The sequence below is a fragment of the Capricornis sumatraensis genome, chromosome 12, assembly GCF_032405125.1.
Source record: "Capricornis sumatraensis isolate serow.1 chromosome 12, serow.2, whole genome shotgun sequence".
Classification (NCBI taxonomy): domain Eukaryota; kingdom Metazoa; phylum Chordata; class Mammalia; order Artiodactyla; family Bovidae; genus Capricornis; species Capricornis sumatraensis.
The window spans coordinates 85,002,591-85,021,978 of NC_091080.1; the positions used below are offsets into that span (position 1 = coordinate 85,002,591).

The following is a 19,388-nucleotide window of genomic DNA, read 5'->3' on the forward strand; positions in this document are numbered from 1 at the left end:
GTTACCATGTCTTTCTCATGCTTTCTTTCCTCCATGGATGTTATTCTAGTTCTTGTTTTTTTTCCTCATAAAAACTATGTATAGGATTTTACCTAGACACTTTTATTTTGCTTAGTTTTAGGTGTGAAATTAGTTTTCCTGTATATTGCTTTTAAAAGAGCTATATGGTTTTTAAAATTGGTGATACATGTCTAAGAAGTTCACATATTTGAACAGAGATAGCAGGAAAAGATTTATTCTGAGGTCTTGAAAAGAGGAATTAACCTTGTAATTTCTTTTATTCTTTTTGATGCTCATATTGTTATCAACACACTCAGGGGGTAGCCGTTTTTATATAATATGTGCTTTTGAGATAACTATGTTAATTTTTTGAAAGCTTTCTCACTGACTCAGTTTTTTTTTTTTAATCTCAAGTGCTAACTTCTCTGCCCAGTCAGAGAAGGCCCAGAAACTGGCCTTTTCTATGAGAAATTTTTTTTTTTTTAATTAGGGAATAAAAATTAAAATCCAAAATCTAGGTACTTTAGGCAGTTTGGCAGTTTTTCCATAGCTATGTCTCCTGTCTGTCTGACCCTGCTTTTACAGTTTATCCAAGTAGTAATTCTTTATGAGTTTAAAATGTATACATGAAAAAAGAATCTGGATTCATAGTATAGCAATTTACTGTCATGGTATTTCTAAGAATAAATTATATATCATACATTCCAATTTTTACAGACGATTATTTCTGTCCTGCATTCATAACATAAAGCCTATTGTAAATTAAATCTGTTTACCTAACATATTGCTCAAACTCAACCCTTTCCCCTGTTTTTCTATCAAAATAAAATCAGAACCATGAAATCATAGAATTTAGAAGATGAAAACAATGTTTTGTTTTTTTTTTTTTGCAATTAGGAGCAGTGGTTTCAGCTTTTTATAATTTTTTTTACATATCACTATAATGATGTGATGTTTATGAAAAAAAATTCCTCTTTTTCATGACCATTATACATTTACCTGTATTTAGGTATTATATTTGTCATTCATGGTAAATTTAAATGGTCCTTGAAAAGCCTAGTTTGAGAAGTAAATTTTATTGCTTTGTCATATCAAACAGGTTTACTGGTGATTAAAGAAAATGAATAAGAACAGATACAGGGTTAACAGTGGAGTATTGAAAGTTTATTAGTGCATAAATTTTGGCCTTAAGTTCTCAATTACGCAAAGGACTCTGGTCAAAAATTAGGACTTCTGAAACATGCTTTGTCACTTTGCAATTACCATACATCTTAGCCTTGCTTTTTTGGTCAAAGAATGTTGGGGGTCAGGAGCTATGATACTGCTACAGTTTGCCGTGATTACATTTAGAGGCTAACCCAGGGAGTGCTACCAAAACATAGGAATATAGAAAGGAAGTTAGTTCATTGAAACATCTGTTTGAGTAGTTACTCAGTGTGCCACTGGCTGTCTTTCTTTGTGTTGGACGGAAGCAAGAATAGTCACTAAAATGCTTGATGTGCGTGTTCTTTCTTGGTAATTTTGCATTTTGGGGTGAGTAATTTTCCTCAAATTAGAATGCACAGAAAAAGCCTGGTTAATCAGTGGTTCCTGGTCGTTGGGCTCTTGTTAATCAGAAGTTTTACTGTATAATCACAATGTATTTTGGATGTTCTCATTTTATGTTATTTCTTCAGCTCTTTGTGTGGGTATTCTGATTACTTGATTACATCTGCCTGGCATAGTGGTATTTAAAACAATTTATAATAAAAATTCCTCCATCTTAGCAAGTAAGATGAGAACATGGAAAGACAATTGATAGTTGAAACCTGATCGTTTCCTCTTGAGTTAGCGTTTATTGGGTGGGATAAAGAGAAGTGAGCATGACTGTTGCTCTAGTGCAAAACGACCAGTTTATCCTTCCAGAGACGCAGAGTATGTGGGGTGCGGTCCTACCATCACTTCCCCTCGAACAGAGCAGTTCAGTTTTCTCTGTGCTGTACATTTGGGGGGTTTCACATACAATTTTCTTTTGTAAGAAAATGAGTTTCTGTTAAAACTGCATAAAATCATTCGATGGAGATGTACTTTATGAGCACCAGTTACGGCTGAGAGATTTCTTATCTAGCATTCTGCTGTAGTAACATCGGGCTTCTCTGGTGGTTCAGACGGTAAAGAATCTGCCTGCAATGCAGGAGACTTGGGTACGATCCCTGGTTCGGGAAGATCCCCTGGAGAAGGGAATGGCAACCCACTCCAGCATTCTTGCCTGGAAAATCCCAGGGACAGAAGAGCCTGGCGGGCTACAGTCTATGGGATTGCAAAGAGTCAGACACGACTGAGTGACTAACAGTTTTGTAGTGACACTAGTGATTGCTGGTATTTGAGTTCCTGTAATGTATATGGGGTCCTGTGAACCTAGCTGTCTTCTTATTCTAGTGTTCTCTCTTTATCAGGACTTTTGGGTAAGAGACAAGAACTAATAGTTGTGGCACTCAGCTTCCTGTTTTACATTATTATTTTATTCAATCCTTCCATCAAACTGGCAAGGTGGTTATTATCCCCATATCCCCCTTGTCACACAAAAGAGGCTTTAAATTCAGAATCTTAAAAATTCCTCTTTCTTCTGTTTTGCTTTTGGGTCAGAGTGAGTGCCTGAGTTTAAAGGCATTGGCTTTTCTGTACATTTTATCTGAGTGACTTTATCTACAATCTTTAATTTCCTCCTGTTAGATGCCTTTAAACATCCAAATCTTAGCCTAGACGTATAACCTTATACGTCTTATAAGGCCTTATAACCTCCAGATGTCTCTGTCTGACTCCTGAACATAGACACTTGATTATCCCACACTTGACTGGCTCAGACTTTGTAAAGTTGAAATTGTCATATCATCTCCCAAATATTTATCTCCTCATATATTCCCTTTGTTGATTCCCTGTTATCCTTGCGTCTCCTGCTCTTGTTCAGTTGCTCAGTCATGTCCAACTCTCTACGACCCCCTGAACTGCAGCACACCAAGTTTCCCTGTCCTTCACTGCTATCTCCTAAAGTTTACTCAAACTCATGTCCATTGAGTCAGTGATGCCATCCAACCATCTCATCCTCTGTCATCCCCTTCTCTTCTTGCCCTCAGTCTTTCCCAGCATCAGGGTCTTTTGCAGTGAGTCAGTTCTTTGCATCAGGTGGCCAAAGTATTGGAGCTTCAGCTTCAGCATCAGTCCTTCCAATGAATATTCAGGGTTGATCTCCTTTACGATTGACTGGCTTGATCTCCTTGCTGCTCAAAGGACTCTCCAGAGTCTTCTCTACCACCACAATTGCAAAGCATCAATTTTTCAGTGCTCAGCCTTCTTCATGGTCCAGCTCTCACATCCGTATAGAACTATTGGGAAAACCATAGCTTTGACTACACAGATCTTTGTTGGCAAAGTGATGTTGTTGTAGCCACGCGTTCCGGGAAACAAACTCACTCACTCAGAAGGACAGTGCAGATAGTGGAGTGCAGTTTATTACACCGGTGGGCCCAAGGCAGAGTCTCCTCTTAGCCAAGGACCCCGACCAGCCTTTGTGAAAATCTTTTATACCCCATGTGTACGTGTCTGAACCCACCACTCCAAATTCCTTGATACTTACATAAACCAAGGAAAATACAGTCCCAATAACCCCATCATTCATGTGCTATGTGCTCATGTGCTCAAACAGTCAAACAATTAGCCAGTAATCAATAAACCCGAGGTTACACTCCGATAGATACAGAAAAATTTATGGCCTGTCTGGAGGAAGGAGTGATTAGTGTATGTTTTCTCTTAGGCGATGAGTAACCTAGATACGATCTTCAAGGTTCCCCTATCTGGAGGGGGGCTTATCCTTCTGTTGTTGTTTTCATAGGCACTAAACACAGAGTTCAGAGTCCATTGGAAAGGTGGCCGAGCATGATTAGCATGACCAGGCCTAAGATGGAGTCCAGGCCCTATGAATTCCTTCTTCAATGTCTCTGCTTTTTAATATGCTGTCTAGGTTTGTCATAGCTCTTCTTCCCAGGAGCAGATGTCTTTGGGGTGAATGCTCTTTGCCCACGATGGCAGAGAGCAACCAAGCAACACACTGCAGTAGCTACTCTGGATGATATTCCCATCAGGAAAATGAAGCTACTTTCTGAAGCCAAGAGCCTTTTCAGGCTGCAGTGCCAGTAGATAGAATATGAGATGCTAATTATATGATTTATTCTTTATACTGACCATGGCCAGAGATCGTGAGAGAATCAACAGTTAGGCGCCTTATTCCAGTGATGCCCTGCATGCAATCTGACTTTCGCCTTTTTGTATCTAACCTCAGTTTTTTACCCAATGACCACATCCTTTACCTCAGCAAACCCCTTCTTTATTTCTCTAGACTGGGCTCTACAGTGGCACTAACTCCATCGTATTCCGTTCTATTCCTTATTAATGTCCATGAGCTTTCTGTTTACTTTAATAACATCAACACAGAGAGATGGACCTATTGCTGGGGAACTAAATGTGATTTTAGTAGCTTTTATTGAAACCATTAACTCTACCTGGTAAATTGCTGCTGTATTCTTTGTTCTGTTCTTGTAGTCACAAAGATATTAACATTCCATATTTTAATTTGTCTCTTTCTCTGAGGTACTGGTGATCTGTTTCATGTCCCCTTGAATTAATTGATATCCTGTGATTTTTGTCTAGGTTATCCCCTCCACTTAGCTCAAAGCCTGACAGAGAGTTGCTGTTCATTGAAAATGCACTGTGCTGTGGGTCATGGAATACAAAGATTTGTAGGACATTTGAAAGGTGAATTTACTGTTTAAATTGGGTGACAGAGTACTAGATATAGCTCCAACACCATAGAATTTGCTTTTCCAAAGAATACTGTTAATGCCACATAGGAGTTCTTTTAATTATTTTTATCTGACCTGACTTTGTTTCATGTATCTTTGCACACTTATACTGTATGAAATACTGTATCATATATTGTAACATGTTGGCTCAGATGCTTGCTTTTAAGTTGTTTATGGCCTGTGAGTAACTAGTAAGTATACATATGGGCTTTTATTATGAAACTGTGACTCCATATCAAGCACTGTAATGTTTTTGTTACAAATTTCTACTTGCTTTTCTCCACAGGCAGCAGAAGATGTCATTTTCATTGGACCTGATACGCATGCTATTCAAGCCATGGGTGACAAGATTGAAAGCAAATTATTAGCTAAGAAAGCAAAGGTTAACACAATCCCTGGCTTTGATGGAGTGGTCAAGGTGAGAAACTATTTTACTCTAATCTTTCCAGTACATGTCCTGAGACCAAACATTTTGTCCAAAGTGTAAGATAAAATGCAGTTTTTGCTTTTTAAAATATTCGTGTTGGATTAAAAAAAAAAATCCATGTTGTTTACACTTGGATTATTTTGAATGGCACAAGTTAAAAAGAGGAAGAAGCCACTTAAGCATTGTATTTAATGAGTATTTGACTTTCACAGGAGAAAACTTGGTGATAAAGAAATGTGCTGTTACCTATATGGATTTCATTTATTGGTGGTTTTTCTTTAATGTTTGAAACATGATGTTGCTGTGTCTTTCCGTTGAGCTCCTATCCATATGCATAAAACATAAGTCATACTATAGCTGTGTGTCGCTGTAGATCCCAAGGACATCTCCTCAACAGCTTCTGCAGCAGCTGAAGGCTTCTAAGGAAGAAAGGCAGAAGTCAGAGTGTATGTCTTCCCTCCCTCTCTACACTTCTCCCCACCATCAAGGAAAAATTAATTCATTTTTTTTCTCATGAGAAAAGAGTCTCTTTGTAGACTTTCACCTTGCAATTTGAATTAGTTTGCAAGACCTTTTCATCTCAGTGTTTCTTATTGCCCTTTCTGAACTGGGCGATTCTTCCTCATTGTGCTGGGTTATTTCACGCATTACAGGATAGTTAGCAAGCTGGACCCCTGATTAGGAAATATCCTCAATGTTTTGTCTGTATTTACCTTAATATGTAATCATCCATTTTTTTTTCTTCTTTCGTCTTACAATGAATAAGATATTTCCCGTCCTCCATAAACCCAGTTCTTCCTCTTACGTCCCAGATGTCAGCTGTATCACCCTCACGGGCCGCAGTGTTCACTGATGGTGTTTTCTCTCTTCCATGTCTTAAAACTCTCCTTGTCTTTTAGCACCGTTCCATTATCACTGCTGTTAAACGAACTCAGTCGGTCAAAAAGGTACTGACCCCTGAGCGTAGTGATAAAAGAGGCCGCTGGTCCCTCACACCACGGTGCTTCCAGTCTGGGGGGAGAGAAATTGTCCTCCTCCTCTTCTGAGAGCACGGGAACCTCTGGTCGCACCAGGGCTGCTGCCCTAGTTCTCCGTCCTTTCACAGCCTTAGAAGAATTGTCCTCACTTGCTTTCATTTTCACACTTTACCCCTTAGCTGTAGTCTACATCTTTCTCCTTTCCTCATTCCCACTGAAATTTTTTTGCAAAGGTTACTGGCAACCGTTCCCTCTCACAAAATACAGTGTGTGATATGTGTGTGTATTTTTTTTTTAAGCAACCAGGAAGTATTCTTCTTAATGTCTGTTAATATCTAGAGTATTCCTTTTCCCAAGTATGTGGGTCCTAAAGTACACAGAAAAATAGCAGGTAAAAATAAAACCAGTACAAAATAAGAACTCCTTTAAGACACTTTTATAGTTGACTACATATCAGTGATTGTTTACAATATAAAACTGTCCTCAGTGACTGGTCTATAAAAAGTGTAAGTAGGACACGGATTTCCCCAGTAATTTTTTTGGGCACTTACACAACAACTTACAGAATTTAATTTCAGAGATTAAAGATCAAGAGAACTTTATGTGCTAACATGTCATGTCATACATATGTTTCACCGTGTTCAGTTCAGTTCAGTCGCTCATTCGTGTCCAACTCTTTGCAACCCCATGAATCGCAGCACGCCAGGCCTCCCTGTCCATCACCAACTCCCGGAGTTCACTCAGACTCACGTCCATCGAGTTGGTGATGCCATCCAGCCATCTCATCCTCTGTCGTCCCCTTCTCCTTCTGCCCCCAATCCCTCCCAGCATCAGGGTCTTTTCCAGTGAATCAGCTCTTCGCATGAAGTGGCCAAAGTATTGGAATTTCAGCTTTAGCATCAGTCCTTCCAAAGAACACCCAGGACTGATCTCCTTTAGGATGGACTGGTCTGATCTCCTTGCAGTTCAAGGGACTCTCAAGAGTCTTCTCCAACACCACAGTTCAAAAGCATCAATTCTTTGGTGCTCAGCTTTCTTCACAGTCCAACTCTCACATCCATACATGACCACAGGAAAAACCATAGCCTTGACTAGATGGACGTTTGTTGGCAAAGTAATGTCTCTGCTTTTGAATATGCCATCTAGGTTGGTCATAACTTTCCTTCCAAGGAGTAAGCGTCTTTTAATTTCATGGCTGCAGTCACCATCTGCAGTGATTTTGGAGCCCAGAAAAATAAAGTCTGACACTGTTTCTGCTGTTTCCCCATCTATTTCCCATAAAGTGATGGGACCAGATGCCATGATCTTCGTTTTCTGAATGTTGAGCTTTAAGCCTCATTTGTACAGTGTATACTTACCTCTATCTTTTCAAAGCCTTTCCGTCTCTTGGCCACTCTTTGCTTTTTGAAATACTTCTGGCACATTACTCTTAGTTCCAGTTTTGTGTTTGTATTCTTGGCTTGTTTAAATGCTTCATTCTTAGCATTCATGCTGATTTTTCTTCCTAATTTTGTCCCTTAAATGTTGATTTTATTCTGAGTTTTCTCTCATTGTACAGACTCATTCTAAGCAATATAACTTACTTTTATGGCTTCAGATCTCAAACCTGTTTGTCTCTTCAGTTCAGTTCAGTTGCTCAGTCGTGTCCTACTCTGTGTCCCCATGGACTCCAGCACGCAAGGCCTCCCTATCCATCACCAACTCCTGGAGTCTACTCAAACTCATGTCCATTGAGTCGGTGAGGCCATCCAACCACCTCATCCTCTGTCGTCCCCTCCTCCTTCCACCCTCAATCTTTCCGAGCATCAGGGTCTTTTCAAATGAGTCAGTTCTTTGCATCAGGTGGCCAAAGTAATGGAGTTTCAGCTACAGCATCAGTCTTTCCAATGAGTATTCAGGACTGATCTCCTTTAGGATGGACTGGTTGGCTCTCCTTCCAGTCCAAGGGACTCTCAAGAGTCTTCTCCAACACCAGAGTTCAAAAACATCAATGCTTCGGTGCTTAGCTTTCTTTATAGTCCAACTCTCACAGCCATACATGACTACTGGAAAAACCATAGCTTTGGCTAGATGGACTTAAAGAACAAGGAAAGTGGTTTAAAAAAAACACAAAAAACCTGAAAGGCTGCATTCCAGCTCCTGAGGTTGAGATGGGGCCTGCTCAGAGAGAAACAGCTGTCTGTGATGTGAAAGTTTCATTTCAGTTCTTACTGGCTCTTTTAAATACTTGAAAACAAGCTTGAACTCATACTTGAATGTGACTGGAACACAACAGGATCAGCCTGGTCATCTCCAAATGGGGAGCTAGGTTTAAGTGAGATTGGGGGTGGTGGTGAGAGAAAAATGAACTGCTTGCTGATTGTACTCTCCTCGGGTCAATGCCATTCAGTAATGGTTTTGCAGATTTTTATCAAAACTCCCTACTTCAGCCTCACCTTTAAAAGTCCCTGGTGCCTTTGTTCTAAGTCTTTCTGAGCTTCTATGAGGGAAATCAGGTTTTCATTAGTGTCTCCTTTGGGCACTGTGGTTTTAGTTCTTCCTAAGTTGCAGAACTGGTAAAGACTCTGATGCTGCAAGGGATTGGGGGCAGGAGGAGAAGGGGACAACAGAGTATGAGATGGTTGGATGGCATCACTGACTTGATGGATGTGAGTTTGAGTGAACTCCGGGAGTTGGTGATGGACAGGGAGGCCTGGCGTGCTGCGATTCATGGGGTCGCAATGAGTCGGACACGACTGACCGACTGAACTGAACTGAGGTTGGTCATAACTTTTCTTCCAAGGAGCTAGTGTCTTTTAATTTCATGGCTGCCATCACCATCTGCAGTGATTTTGGAGCCCCCCAAAAGATATCACCTTGGAACTGCATATCGAGTTGCTTCTTAGACAAGTTGACCTGATGACATTGAGACACCATAAAAGTAACAAGTTGGAAGCCCACCTCATCCTCTTCTCTCTAGCCACGGACTGCCATTTGGTAGCTCCATGAACACCTGCTTTTGTAAATAAAATTTTATTGGGACACAGCCATGCTTTTTCCTTTACAAGCGTCTGTGACTGCTTTGCTGTGATGATGGCCGAGTTGAATAACTGTATCAGCGACCCACAAAGCCTGGAATATTTACTAGCTGGCCTATTCAGGAAAAAGTTTGGTGACTCCTAGTATAAGCTTCTCATTTTTCATTCTTTCCTGCCTGGGAAAATGCCAGCATTTCACCAGCTAGAAACTGAGGAGTTCTTGATATATATTGCTAAAGAGAATTACTTAAATATCTTTCTGATCCGTTACTTTTTTTTTTTTTTTGGTCCTCATGCTAACTCCAGGTTCCAGCTAACATTGTATAGACTGGATTACTTCACCAACCTTCTAAGTCCTCTCCTTGTAGCCAGTCTTGGTCCCATTCAGTTACTTTTTGACACTAAAACTTAAGTGATGTTTCACATATCCTGATTTGATCATATGCTTGTGCTTAGAAACTCTTCAGTGATGACTGCTTTAAATCCTTTGAATAGTTCTCCTGTGTTTGTCTCTTCAAACTGAAACTGTGTCAGCTTGCTCTTTGCATCGAATGAGCCAGTCTCCTGTGACATCGTTCAGATTTTTGAAACTTCTGTGCCTAGTTCTAACATGGGCGTGTTGATTCTGCTTCAGTCTTTGCTATTGGTTGTCTTCTCCACATAGTTTAGGTCATGGCTTAAACATAGCATTTCTCACAGAGGCATTGCTTGACTGGATGTATTAGATTCGGTCCTCTACTATATATTTTCCCTGAATTACCCTAGTGGAGATGATGGAATTCCAGTTGAGCTATCTCATATCCTAAAAGATGATGCTGTTCAAGTACTGGACTCTATCCGCCAGCAAATTTGGAAAACTCAGCAGTGGCCACAAGACTGGAAAAGGTTAGTTTTCATTCCAACCTCAAAGAAAGGCAATGCCAAAGAATGTTCAAATTGTCATACAATTGCAGTCATTTCCAATGCTAGCAAGATTATGGTCAGAATTCTTCACGCTAGACTTTAGCAGTAGGTGAACCAAGAACTTCCAGATATACAAGCTGGATTTCAAAATGGCAGAGGAACCAGAGATCAAATTGCCAGTAACTGCTGGATCATAGAAAAAGCATGGGAATTCTAGGGAATCATTTACTTTTGTTTCGTTGACTATGTGAAAGCCTTTGACTGTGTGGATCACAGTAAACCATGGAGAATTCTTCAAGAGATGGGAATAACAGGTCACCTGAGAAAATAACAGTCTCCTGAGAAAACTGTATGCAGGACAAGAAGCAACAGGTAGAACCAAACATGGAACAATGGACTGGTTCAAAATTGGGAAAGGAGTACGTCAAGGCTGTATGTTGTCTCTCTGCTTATTTAACTTATATGCAGAATACATCATGGGAAATGCCGGGCTGGATGAAGCACAAGCTGGAATCAAGATTGCCGGGAGAAAGTGAAGAGAAACTAAAGAACCTCTTGATGAAAGTGAAAGAGGAGAGTGAAAAGGCTGGCCTAAAATGCAGTATTCAAAAAACTGAGATCATGGCATACTGAGCGACTTCACTTTCACTTTTCACCTTCATGCATTGGAGAAGGAAATGGCAACCCACTCCAGTGTTCTTGCCTGGAGAATCCCAGGGACAGGGGAGCCTGGTGGGCTGCCGTCTATGGGGTCGCACAGAATTGGACACGACTGAAGCGACTTAGCAGCAGCAGCAGCAGTCCCCTCACCTCATGGCAAATAGATGGGGAAAATGTGGAAACAGTGCCAAATTTTATTTTCTTGGGCTCCAAAATCACTGTAGACAGCATAAAATGAAAAGATGTTTGCTCCTTGGAAGAAAAGCTATGACCAACCTAGACAGCATATTAAAAAGTAGAGACATGACTTTGCTGACAAAGTTCGGTATAGTCAAAGCTATGGTTTTCCGGTGGTCATGTATAGATGTGAGAGTTGGACCATAAAGAAGGCTGAGTTGCCAAAGAGTTGATGCTTTCTAACCATGGTGCTGGAGAAGACCCTTAAGAGTCTCTTGGACAGCACGGAGGTGAAACCAGTCCATCCTAAATGACATCAGTCCTGAATATTCATTGGAAGGACTGATGCTGAAGCTGGCTGTCTGATGCTAAGAGCTGACTCAGTAGAAAAGACCAAAGGTAGGAGGAGAAGGGGGCAACAGAGGATCAGCTGGTTGAGTGGCATCAGCGACTCAACGGACATGAGTTTGAGTGAATTCCAGGAGATAGTGGATAGGGCAGCCTGGGGTGAAAGACAGCGTCAGACAGTGGTGTTGCTAAGAGTTGGACACAGCTTAGTGACTGAACAACAACAAGCCTATACTTCATTTATCAAGTTTAAAACTATTTACTCATCTATTCAGTAGATATTTAACATAGTGCATGCTCTTTGTCTAACATTGTTTTAAGTGCATGGATATAGTAGGGATCAAAATAGACCAAAACCACCAAACTATTCCTGCCCTCATAGAACATACGCTATGGAAGGAGACAAACAATACACAAAAAATAAGAAGCATAGGACAGGGAACGGGGAAAGGGCATGCTCTAGGGTAGAGTTTATTCGCAGTTTTAACGAGGTTTTGCATGCCATCTAAGGATGTCACAGGGCGTGTCGTGATGATCAGGGAGAAAAACAAGGTTTACTGAGTAGAAACTGTTCACAAGTGCCAAAGTAATGAGGTTAAAGAGTACGTGCTATTGAACAAACAGTATGGAATTACATGACTGGAGTGATCAAGGGAGAGAGAAGAGGTAACAGGGGTCAGATATGTAGCAGCAAGTTCATTTTATAGCCCTTTTGCCCACTGTAGAGGTGGGTCAAGTATCTTCCTCTGGCTAGTACGCTGCTTGCTAACAGAGGTTGTGCTCTGTTCTTTACCGTATCACTTGCACATGGTACCTGGCACACAGTGAGTGCTGACTCAAGATTTGTTGGATGAATAGTGTTCTAGGAGATACATTTTATACACATATCGTTGTATATAAATTATCTGTCATTTAGTGCCTATTTATTAGACACACCGAAAGACGGGAACACCCAACTAATAAAAACCAAGAGAAACAGTAAAACGGACATTAGAATCGACCCACATGTGCTGTCTCTCTAGATACTAAAATTGGCTGAAAAGACTATAAAATAAGTATGACTACTGTGTTAAAGAACTTTGGGGGAAATGTGGAGAAAATAGCTAAACATATAAAGAATTTCACCAGAGAATTTGAACCTACAAGGAAATTAAATAAATCTTCTATAGCTGTAAATACTGCATATGAAAATAAGAACTTTAGAAATGCTTAATAGTAAGTGAAGCAGAATACAGGATTCATGTTGTAGCATGCATCAGTATTTCATTCCTGATTTTATGGATGAATAATATTCCCTTGCATAACAATACCACTGGGGTATTTTTGTGGGGTTTTTTTTGGCTTGTTTTTGTTGTTGTAGGAAATGCATTTGGTTATTGTTTCTGTAGGAAATGTGTAATTGGTTAGTGAACATTTGAATTATTTTTAGTTTTTGGTGATTGTGGATATTGTTGCTGTGAACATTTGTGTGCAATGTTGAATATCTGTTTGAAGTTCTTTTGGATATATACTCAGGAGTAGAATTGCTGAATCATAATGATAATCCTTTGTTAAAGTTTTTGAGGACCTTCCAGGCATTCATGCCTTTGTGTAATCCCCTCTTCTTCAGTTTGCCTCACCTCCCTCACTCAGAGACTATGGCAAAGGGTGATGGCATGTCACTCCCTTAATTAATTACTTCACTCCCTTGATTAATTTCATCACAAAGGTGGTGAAATATAATTGTGTAATTGTGTTTTATCCTTAAAGACTCCTTTCTGAGAGATGAGAGAACAGATTCTAGGTGTTGGCTTGATGATGAAGGCAGCCATATTGAGGAAACCCACATGGCAGTGAACGGCAGACCCCTTCCGAGGATCGAAATGAAGGTGATCTCCATTCCGAGCCAGCAGAAAGGTGGGGCCATCAGTTCTCCAGCCACAAGGAAATAAATTCTGTCAGTCCCTTGAATGATGTTGAATTTGTCCCCATTTGAGCCTCTAAATGAAAGTGCCGTCTGGCCCATACCTTGATTGCAGCCTTGAAAGACCCCAAGAAAAGCATGATAAGTGTTTTCTTGATTAGGCTGTCAGCTATTGGGTTTTAGTCCTTCCTTACATTCTCATTTCAGAGAGTCTGAATGTATTAGTTACTCAGTCGTGTCCTACTGTCTGTGACTCTGTGAATTGTAGTCCCTCAGGCTCTTCTGTCCATGGAATTCTCCAGGCAGGAATACTCAAGTGGGTAACCTTTTCCAGGAGATCTTCTTTACCCAGGAATTGAACCCAGGTCTCCTTCATTGCAGGCAAATTCTTTACCATCTGAGCCATCCCGAAAGCCCAGCATTTGGGTAGTGGTTTTCTGAACCTTGATCTATTCAGTCCTAATACTTCTGCCAGTATAATTGTATGTTTATATACATAAATAAATATATATAGAGAACAAGAAATCTGGCCTTGAGATATTCAGTTTGGGCTTGGAGTCCAAATTAATTTTGTCTTGATGAGTAATAGTCCTCAGGAGTTCAAGGAAGAGGTCATTAGGAGAGCATTTGATCTAAAAATTCTATTTGCATTCTTTCTTATGCGTCAGTGAGTCTAGTGTCTCATAGGAGAAAGGAGAAGTGAAGTTGCTCAGGTGTATCCAACTCTTTGCTACCCCATGGACAGTAGCCTGTCAGGCTCCTCCGTCCATGGGATTTTCCAGTCTAGAATATTGGAATGGGTTGCCATTTCCTTCTCCAGAATGTTCCTTGAGTAAAGATTCAAAGCTGGGTACTGGCATATGGAAAATGTGACAAGTATTAGAGATACCCGTTATCTGAGTACTTTGTTGACACTCAGAGAGGGCTGTGTAACAATGGTGGTGTTTAAGGTTGATAGTGTACCAGCAGTATCAATAATTAGTAATTAGTGAAATTTCTCCTTTGAGTTGATGGGTGAAATGGGTATTTGATTCACTTTTGAAACACTGTTACAGTTTTTTCCTTCATTTTCTTGGCTAATATTGAGCAATTGTTTACTGATTGTCACTTTTGGTTACAAAATCTGCTGGTGTCTTTATCAGAAGACTATATTAATATCTGGAATAGGAGCATCTGATTTTATCTGTAAGGGCATTAGTTTATTCTGGGCCTTATTCTGCTTTTGTTTTGAGGCTCCTTTAAAATGTATAGTATGAAATTGAAGACCTGAAAATGTGGCTGTTTTCCATCCAGTTTTTATTCATGAAATTTCCCATTTCTGGTTTAAGACTGCTCACCAAACATGAAGAGAGAGCTGGGGTTGCAAGTGCTTCAGGATCTCCCCTTGATTTCTGTCTAAGGGCATTAAAGAGGCCATCTCTGACATCTCCAGAGGACTTTGCTCTCTCTGCCAGCAGAACTGCACTAGAGTCCAACAGAACCTTCACAGGGCAGATTTTGGTCGTAGTCTCCCGAAGACCTTGCCCATCATGTACAGTTTTTCTAAACCTCTGTGTCTGTTTGGTTAGGAGTCTCAAGTCACTTTCAGGGTCTTCCTCTTCTCCCCGTTAATCCAATATTTCCTGCCTGAGGCTCTTGCTAGCAGTATGAACCAGTTGATATAAACTTGGGTACCTTAGATTATACACTCCTAGAATACTCTGTTTCTCTGTAAACTTCTGTTTTGTGGAGGCTTTGGGAAATCTTTGATACTGCCTCTCAGTTCAGAATGAGATCGAGGTTTACTTCAGCCATAGGGACTTGCCCTCATTTGACAAGTTTCTGGTCAGCCAGGAGAAAAGGGGAACAAGTCAGGGGAAGGAAGAACAGGGCAGGGAAAGCGGAGGAGCAGAGAATAGAGAAGCAGGAAGAGCAGGATAAAGGCCAGTAGCTTTGAGAGAGTTTTAAGTTTTTTACATTTTTCATTTGGCTTTTTCTGTGCCTTTGCTGTTCTCTGTGAATCTTGTCGTCCCTGTGAATTTCATAAGGAAACAGATTTGGCGTTTGAATTTCTTCTGGAAGCGTCTTCATGTTGATTTAAAAAATGCAAAAGCTCTGGATGTTTGAGAGTTTGTGCCCCTGTTTTTCCCTAAGGTGCCTCTCAGATGAACCACTCATACCAAAAGCTTTCGAAAGAATCTGTTGTAATTCTAAATTATGCTTGGTGAAATCATGCCATGGAGAAAGATAAGAACTAGAGTTTGAGTTACAGATTTAAAATGTTTGAGGAGAGGTAGTCTGTCTCACAGCACAGGCAGCCTGAGGCAAACCTTTCATGAACATCTTATACTGGCTTATCAAATCGTGGTTGGCCATCTCTAATCAGAGACCTGGCTCTGTGCAGGGCCTTGGTGGTTGAGCATTTGGAAGGGAGATCTACCAGCCCCAGACTCCCACAGACAAAAAACAGAGGAAAGTCCTCAAGGTTTTGATACAGGGTTTCAATGCAGATTTTGTCCTGTTTGAACACCCTTGAAACCTTCTGAACTCACTGGCTCCTGGAGCCTGCATGAAGGTGAACTTGTAGGTCCCATGCTCGTCTGCTTCGCGGTGAACTTGGTCTTATGGACTTTGAAATGTTGATATTTTGGGAGCTCTCTCCAGTGTGAAATTTTTCTCCATATTGTGGTTGAGGAGATCCCTGGGTGGGGGGCTGTATGGCTTTTAGCAGGCCTTGAACTGATCCCAGTGAAACCTCCAGAATTGCCTGAAAATGATAGTGCCTTTTACTGTAGTAGGTGTTACTAATTGTAAACGTGGTTTTGCTTCTTCAACGGGTGTTTTTGGTTTTCTTTTCAAGGAGGCTTCATTCAACAAACTGTATATGAATTTCCAACCTCTGTTCAGTTGAAAAATAGGGAAAAGTAGAAAGTTGAGGAAAAGAAATCCACTGTTTTTCACTATTGTCTCCTTGTATGCCTTCGGTGATTTTTAAGATCCTCTTAATACTCTTAAATAATGATGGATTTTCATTGCCTGTGTAACTTTGACTGTGGTGTACAGTTCCAAACACCACTTGTCTGAATGAATTTGTTAAGCTGCAATTGAATCTATAGGATATAGTTTTCAGATAAATATTTTGAAAGTAATTTTATGGAATGCCCTTTTTTTCAGATAAATTTTAATACTGGTTTTATTTCTAGTTTGCTTTTAATTCCTTCTGATGTAAGAAGCAATACATTTTTTTCTTTTAAAAAAAAGAAGCCTCTTTTAGAAGCCTGTAGTAACTCCACTTTAATTTGAAACTGCACTACTCTTCACATTGTGTAGTTTAGATTTGTTAGGTAAAAGATTGTTTTTGATGGTGTCTATGCAGATAGAGGTTTGCTGATGCAGATAAATAAGTGTAAAATTTTGGAATACCTTGTAGTTTTAGCAACTGCATTAAGCAGTACTCTTGCACTGGAAGACTATATGTGCTATTTATAGATAATTCCATCTTTTTAAAATCCATTCTTTCTTCTCCCCATTGATCTGTGGTATTTTTAAGGCAGTTCTTTTTCTCGGCAACTATATTCTACCTTTTTCCCTTCCAAGTGCTTGAGTAGATTAATGTGGTTTCAGTTTGTTATATCTCTCTTTAAAACATTTGTTCCTTTTGTGTTTGAATAACTGAATGTTACTTGGAGGTTCCATGGAGATGGTTTACTATATTCTTTTAAACCATTGTGTGTTGTACTTAAGGAGTCTTCTGGAATAATTTCCTTTTGTCTTGTCCTTGAGTTGCTCTTTTCATGAGAGAAACTAGTGTTATTTTCAAGTGTTACTTAAAGTAGTCAAGTATTCAGCTCCTCATCTGGTATCAAGTATTTGCCTTTCATTGTATTCAGTATCTTATTAACTAGATCTCAGGGGCTTGAGAACAGAATGAAGAGTGTTTTTCTGAAGCCACCGGTAGACAGGGTTGGAACCCCAACTACTTGTTTAGCCAAAACAGCAGCAACAACAACAAAACAACCAGCCAGAGACCCTGAATTCAAAGAGCTTCAGCTCCCCTTAGGGAGACTAGTAGACAGGCAATTTAATACATTTTAATAACGTGAGGCTAAGAGTGCATGGGGCCCATGTAGGAGGGGCCCCTAACTCCGTTTCAGACTTCCACAGGAAGGATATTTAAGTGATATCTGAAGTCTGAGTAACAATGAGTTAGCTAAAAAAGTCAGGTTAATGATGGAAATATAGCATTATGGTCAGTGAAAATACCTTGTCAGAGCTGGGCAACCACAGGAGCTTTAAAAAACTGCAGGGATGCCCGGTGAGGGGCTATAGTAAGACGGGGCTGAACAGACACTTAGGATCTAGATATGTGTGGTCTCAGGGCTTCCCTGGTGGTTCGGTGGGAAAGAATCCACTTGCAGTACAGGAGACACAGGAGAGGCGGGTTTGATCCCTGGGTCAGGAAGATTCCCCTGGAGGAGGAAACGGCAACCCACTCCAGTATTCTTGCCTGGGAAATCCCACGGACAGAGGAGCCTGGTGGGCTACAGTCCGTAGGGTTGCAGAGTCGGACACGACTGAGTGACTGAGCCCATGTGTGGCCTCGAATGCTGTGCTGGGGCATCATTTTTGTGGATTTGGGAGTCTCTGGTTTCATGTAGAAGAGCTAACATGATCACAATTGTGGAATTAGAAAACTTATATGCAGGTCAGGAAGCAACAGTTAGAACTGGACATGAAACAACAGACTGGTTCCAAATAGGAAAAGGAGTACATCAAGGCTGTACAAGCTGGAATCAAGATTGCCAGGAGAAATATCAATAACCTCAGATATGCAGATGACAGAAAGTGAAGAGGAACTAAAAAGCCTCTTGATGAAAGTGAAAGAGGAGAGTGAAAAAGTTGGCTTAAAGCTCAACATTCAGAAAACGAAGATCATGGCATCCGGTCCCATCACTTCATGAGAAATAGATGGGGAAACAGTGGAAACAGTGTCAGACTTTATGTTTTTGGGCTCCAAAATCACTGCGGATGGTGATTGCAGACATGAAATTAAAAGACGCTTACTCCTTGGAAGGAAAGTTATGACCGACCTAGATAGCATATTCAAAAGCAGAGACATTACTTTGCCAACAAAGGTCTGTCTAGTCAAGGATATGGTTTTTCCTGTGGTCGTGTATGGATGTGAGAGTTGGACTGTGAAGAAAGTTGAGCACCGAAGAATTGATGCTTTTGAACTGTGGTGTTGGAGAAGACTCCTGAGAGTCCCTTGAACTGCAAGGAGATCCAACCAGTCCATTCTGAAGGAGATCAGACCCTGGGTGTTCTTTGGAAGGAATGATGCTGAAGCTGAAACTCCAGTACTTTGGCCACCTCATGCAGAGAGTTGACTCATTGGAAAAGACTCTGATGCTGGGAGGGATTGGGGGCAGGAGGAGAAGGGGATGACAGAGGATGAGATGGCTGGATGGCATCAATGACTTGATGGACATGAGTTTGAGTGAACTCCGAGAGTTGGTGATGGACAGGGAGGCCTGGCATGCTGCCATTCATGGGGTTGCAAAGAGTCAGACACGACTGAGCGACTGAACTGAACTGATTTTGATTTGTGATGTGGAAAATGGATTAGAGCAGTGCAAAGCTTGAGGTTGGTGGGCCAATTAGAACGCATTTCCTTTAATCCAGACAAGAAATAATGGGGGCCTGAAGTAAGATGTTAGGATGGAGCCAAGTAGGCAGTGTGGGGAAACACTGGAGGGTGAAGATTTCATGACCCCTTAGATGTCAGGGGTGAAGCAGGGGGAGGAATCACCCGTGGTTAGATTGCTTTGTTTGGTTCTAATACCTACCTTTTCCCTGGGATATTTATTAAACTTGTTCGAGTTTCTGTTGCTCTGTAAGAGAGAATAGTAATAATTGCATCTCAAAGTTATGGTAACGTAGTTGAATGAGGTTTATACTATAGGTTCACAGTAGTAATTATTTTTATCACCTCATTAGCTAGATTTTCAACACTGCACTTTTGCTTTAGTAGAAAGAGCCAAATAATAAGTATAAAAAACTGGTATGAAGGGAATCATTAAAAAAACCAAAAAAGAAAAGCTCTTTCCTAGGAATCAAAAAGTATACTGTTAGACATCAGTATCCTTTTTCCCTGCTAAACCA

General features: G+C 40.6%; 1 protein-coding gene across 8 annotated transcripts in view; it reads left to right on the forward strand.

Moving 5' to 3' along the window:
- The window catches only part of PCCA (propionyl-CoA carboxylase subunit alpha), a 378,400-nt gene that overhangs the window by 101,262 nt on the left and 257,750 nt on the right, over positions 1–19,388 (forward strand). For all 8 annotated transcript variants that reach the window (XM_068984257.1, XM_068984256.1, XM_068984261.1 and 5 more), the window contains one exon: positions 5,122–5,253. In XM_068984257.1, the coding sequence (XP_068840358.1) occupies positions 5,122–5,253 (132 nt within the window). The remainder of the gene's footprint in view (positions 1–5,121; positions 5,254–19,388) is intronic.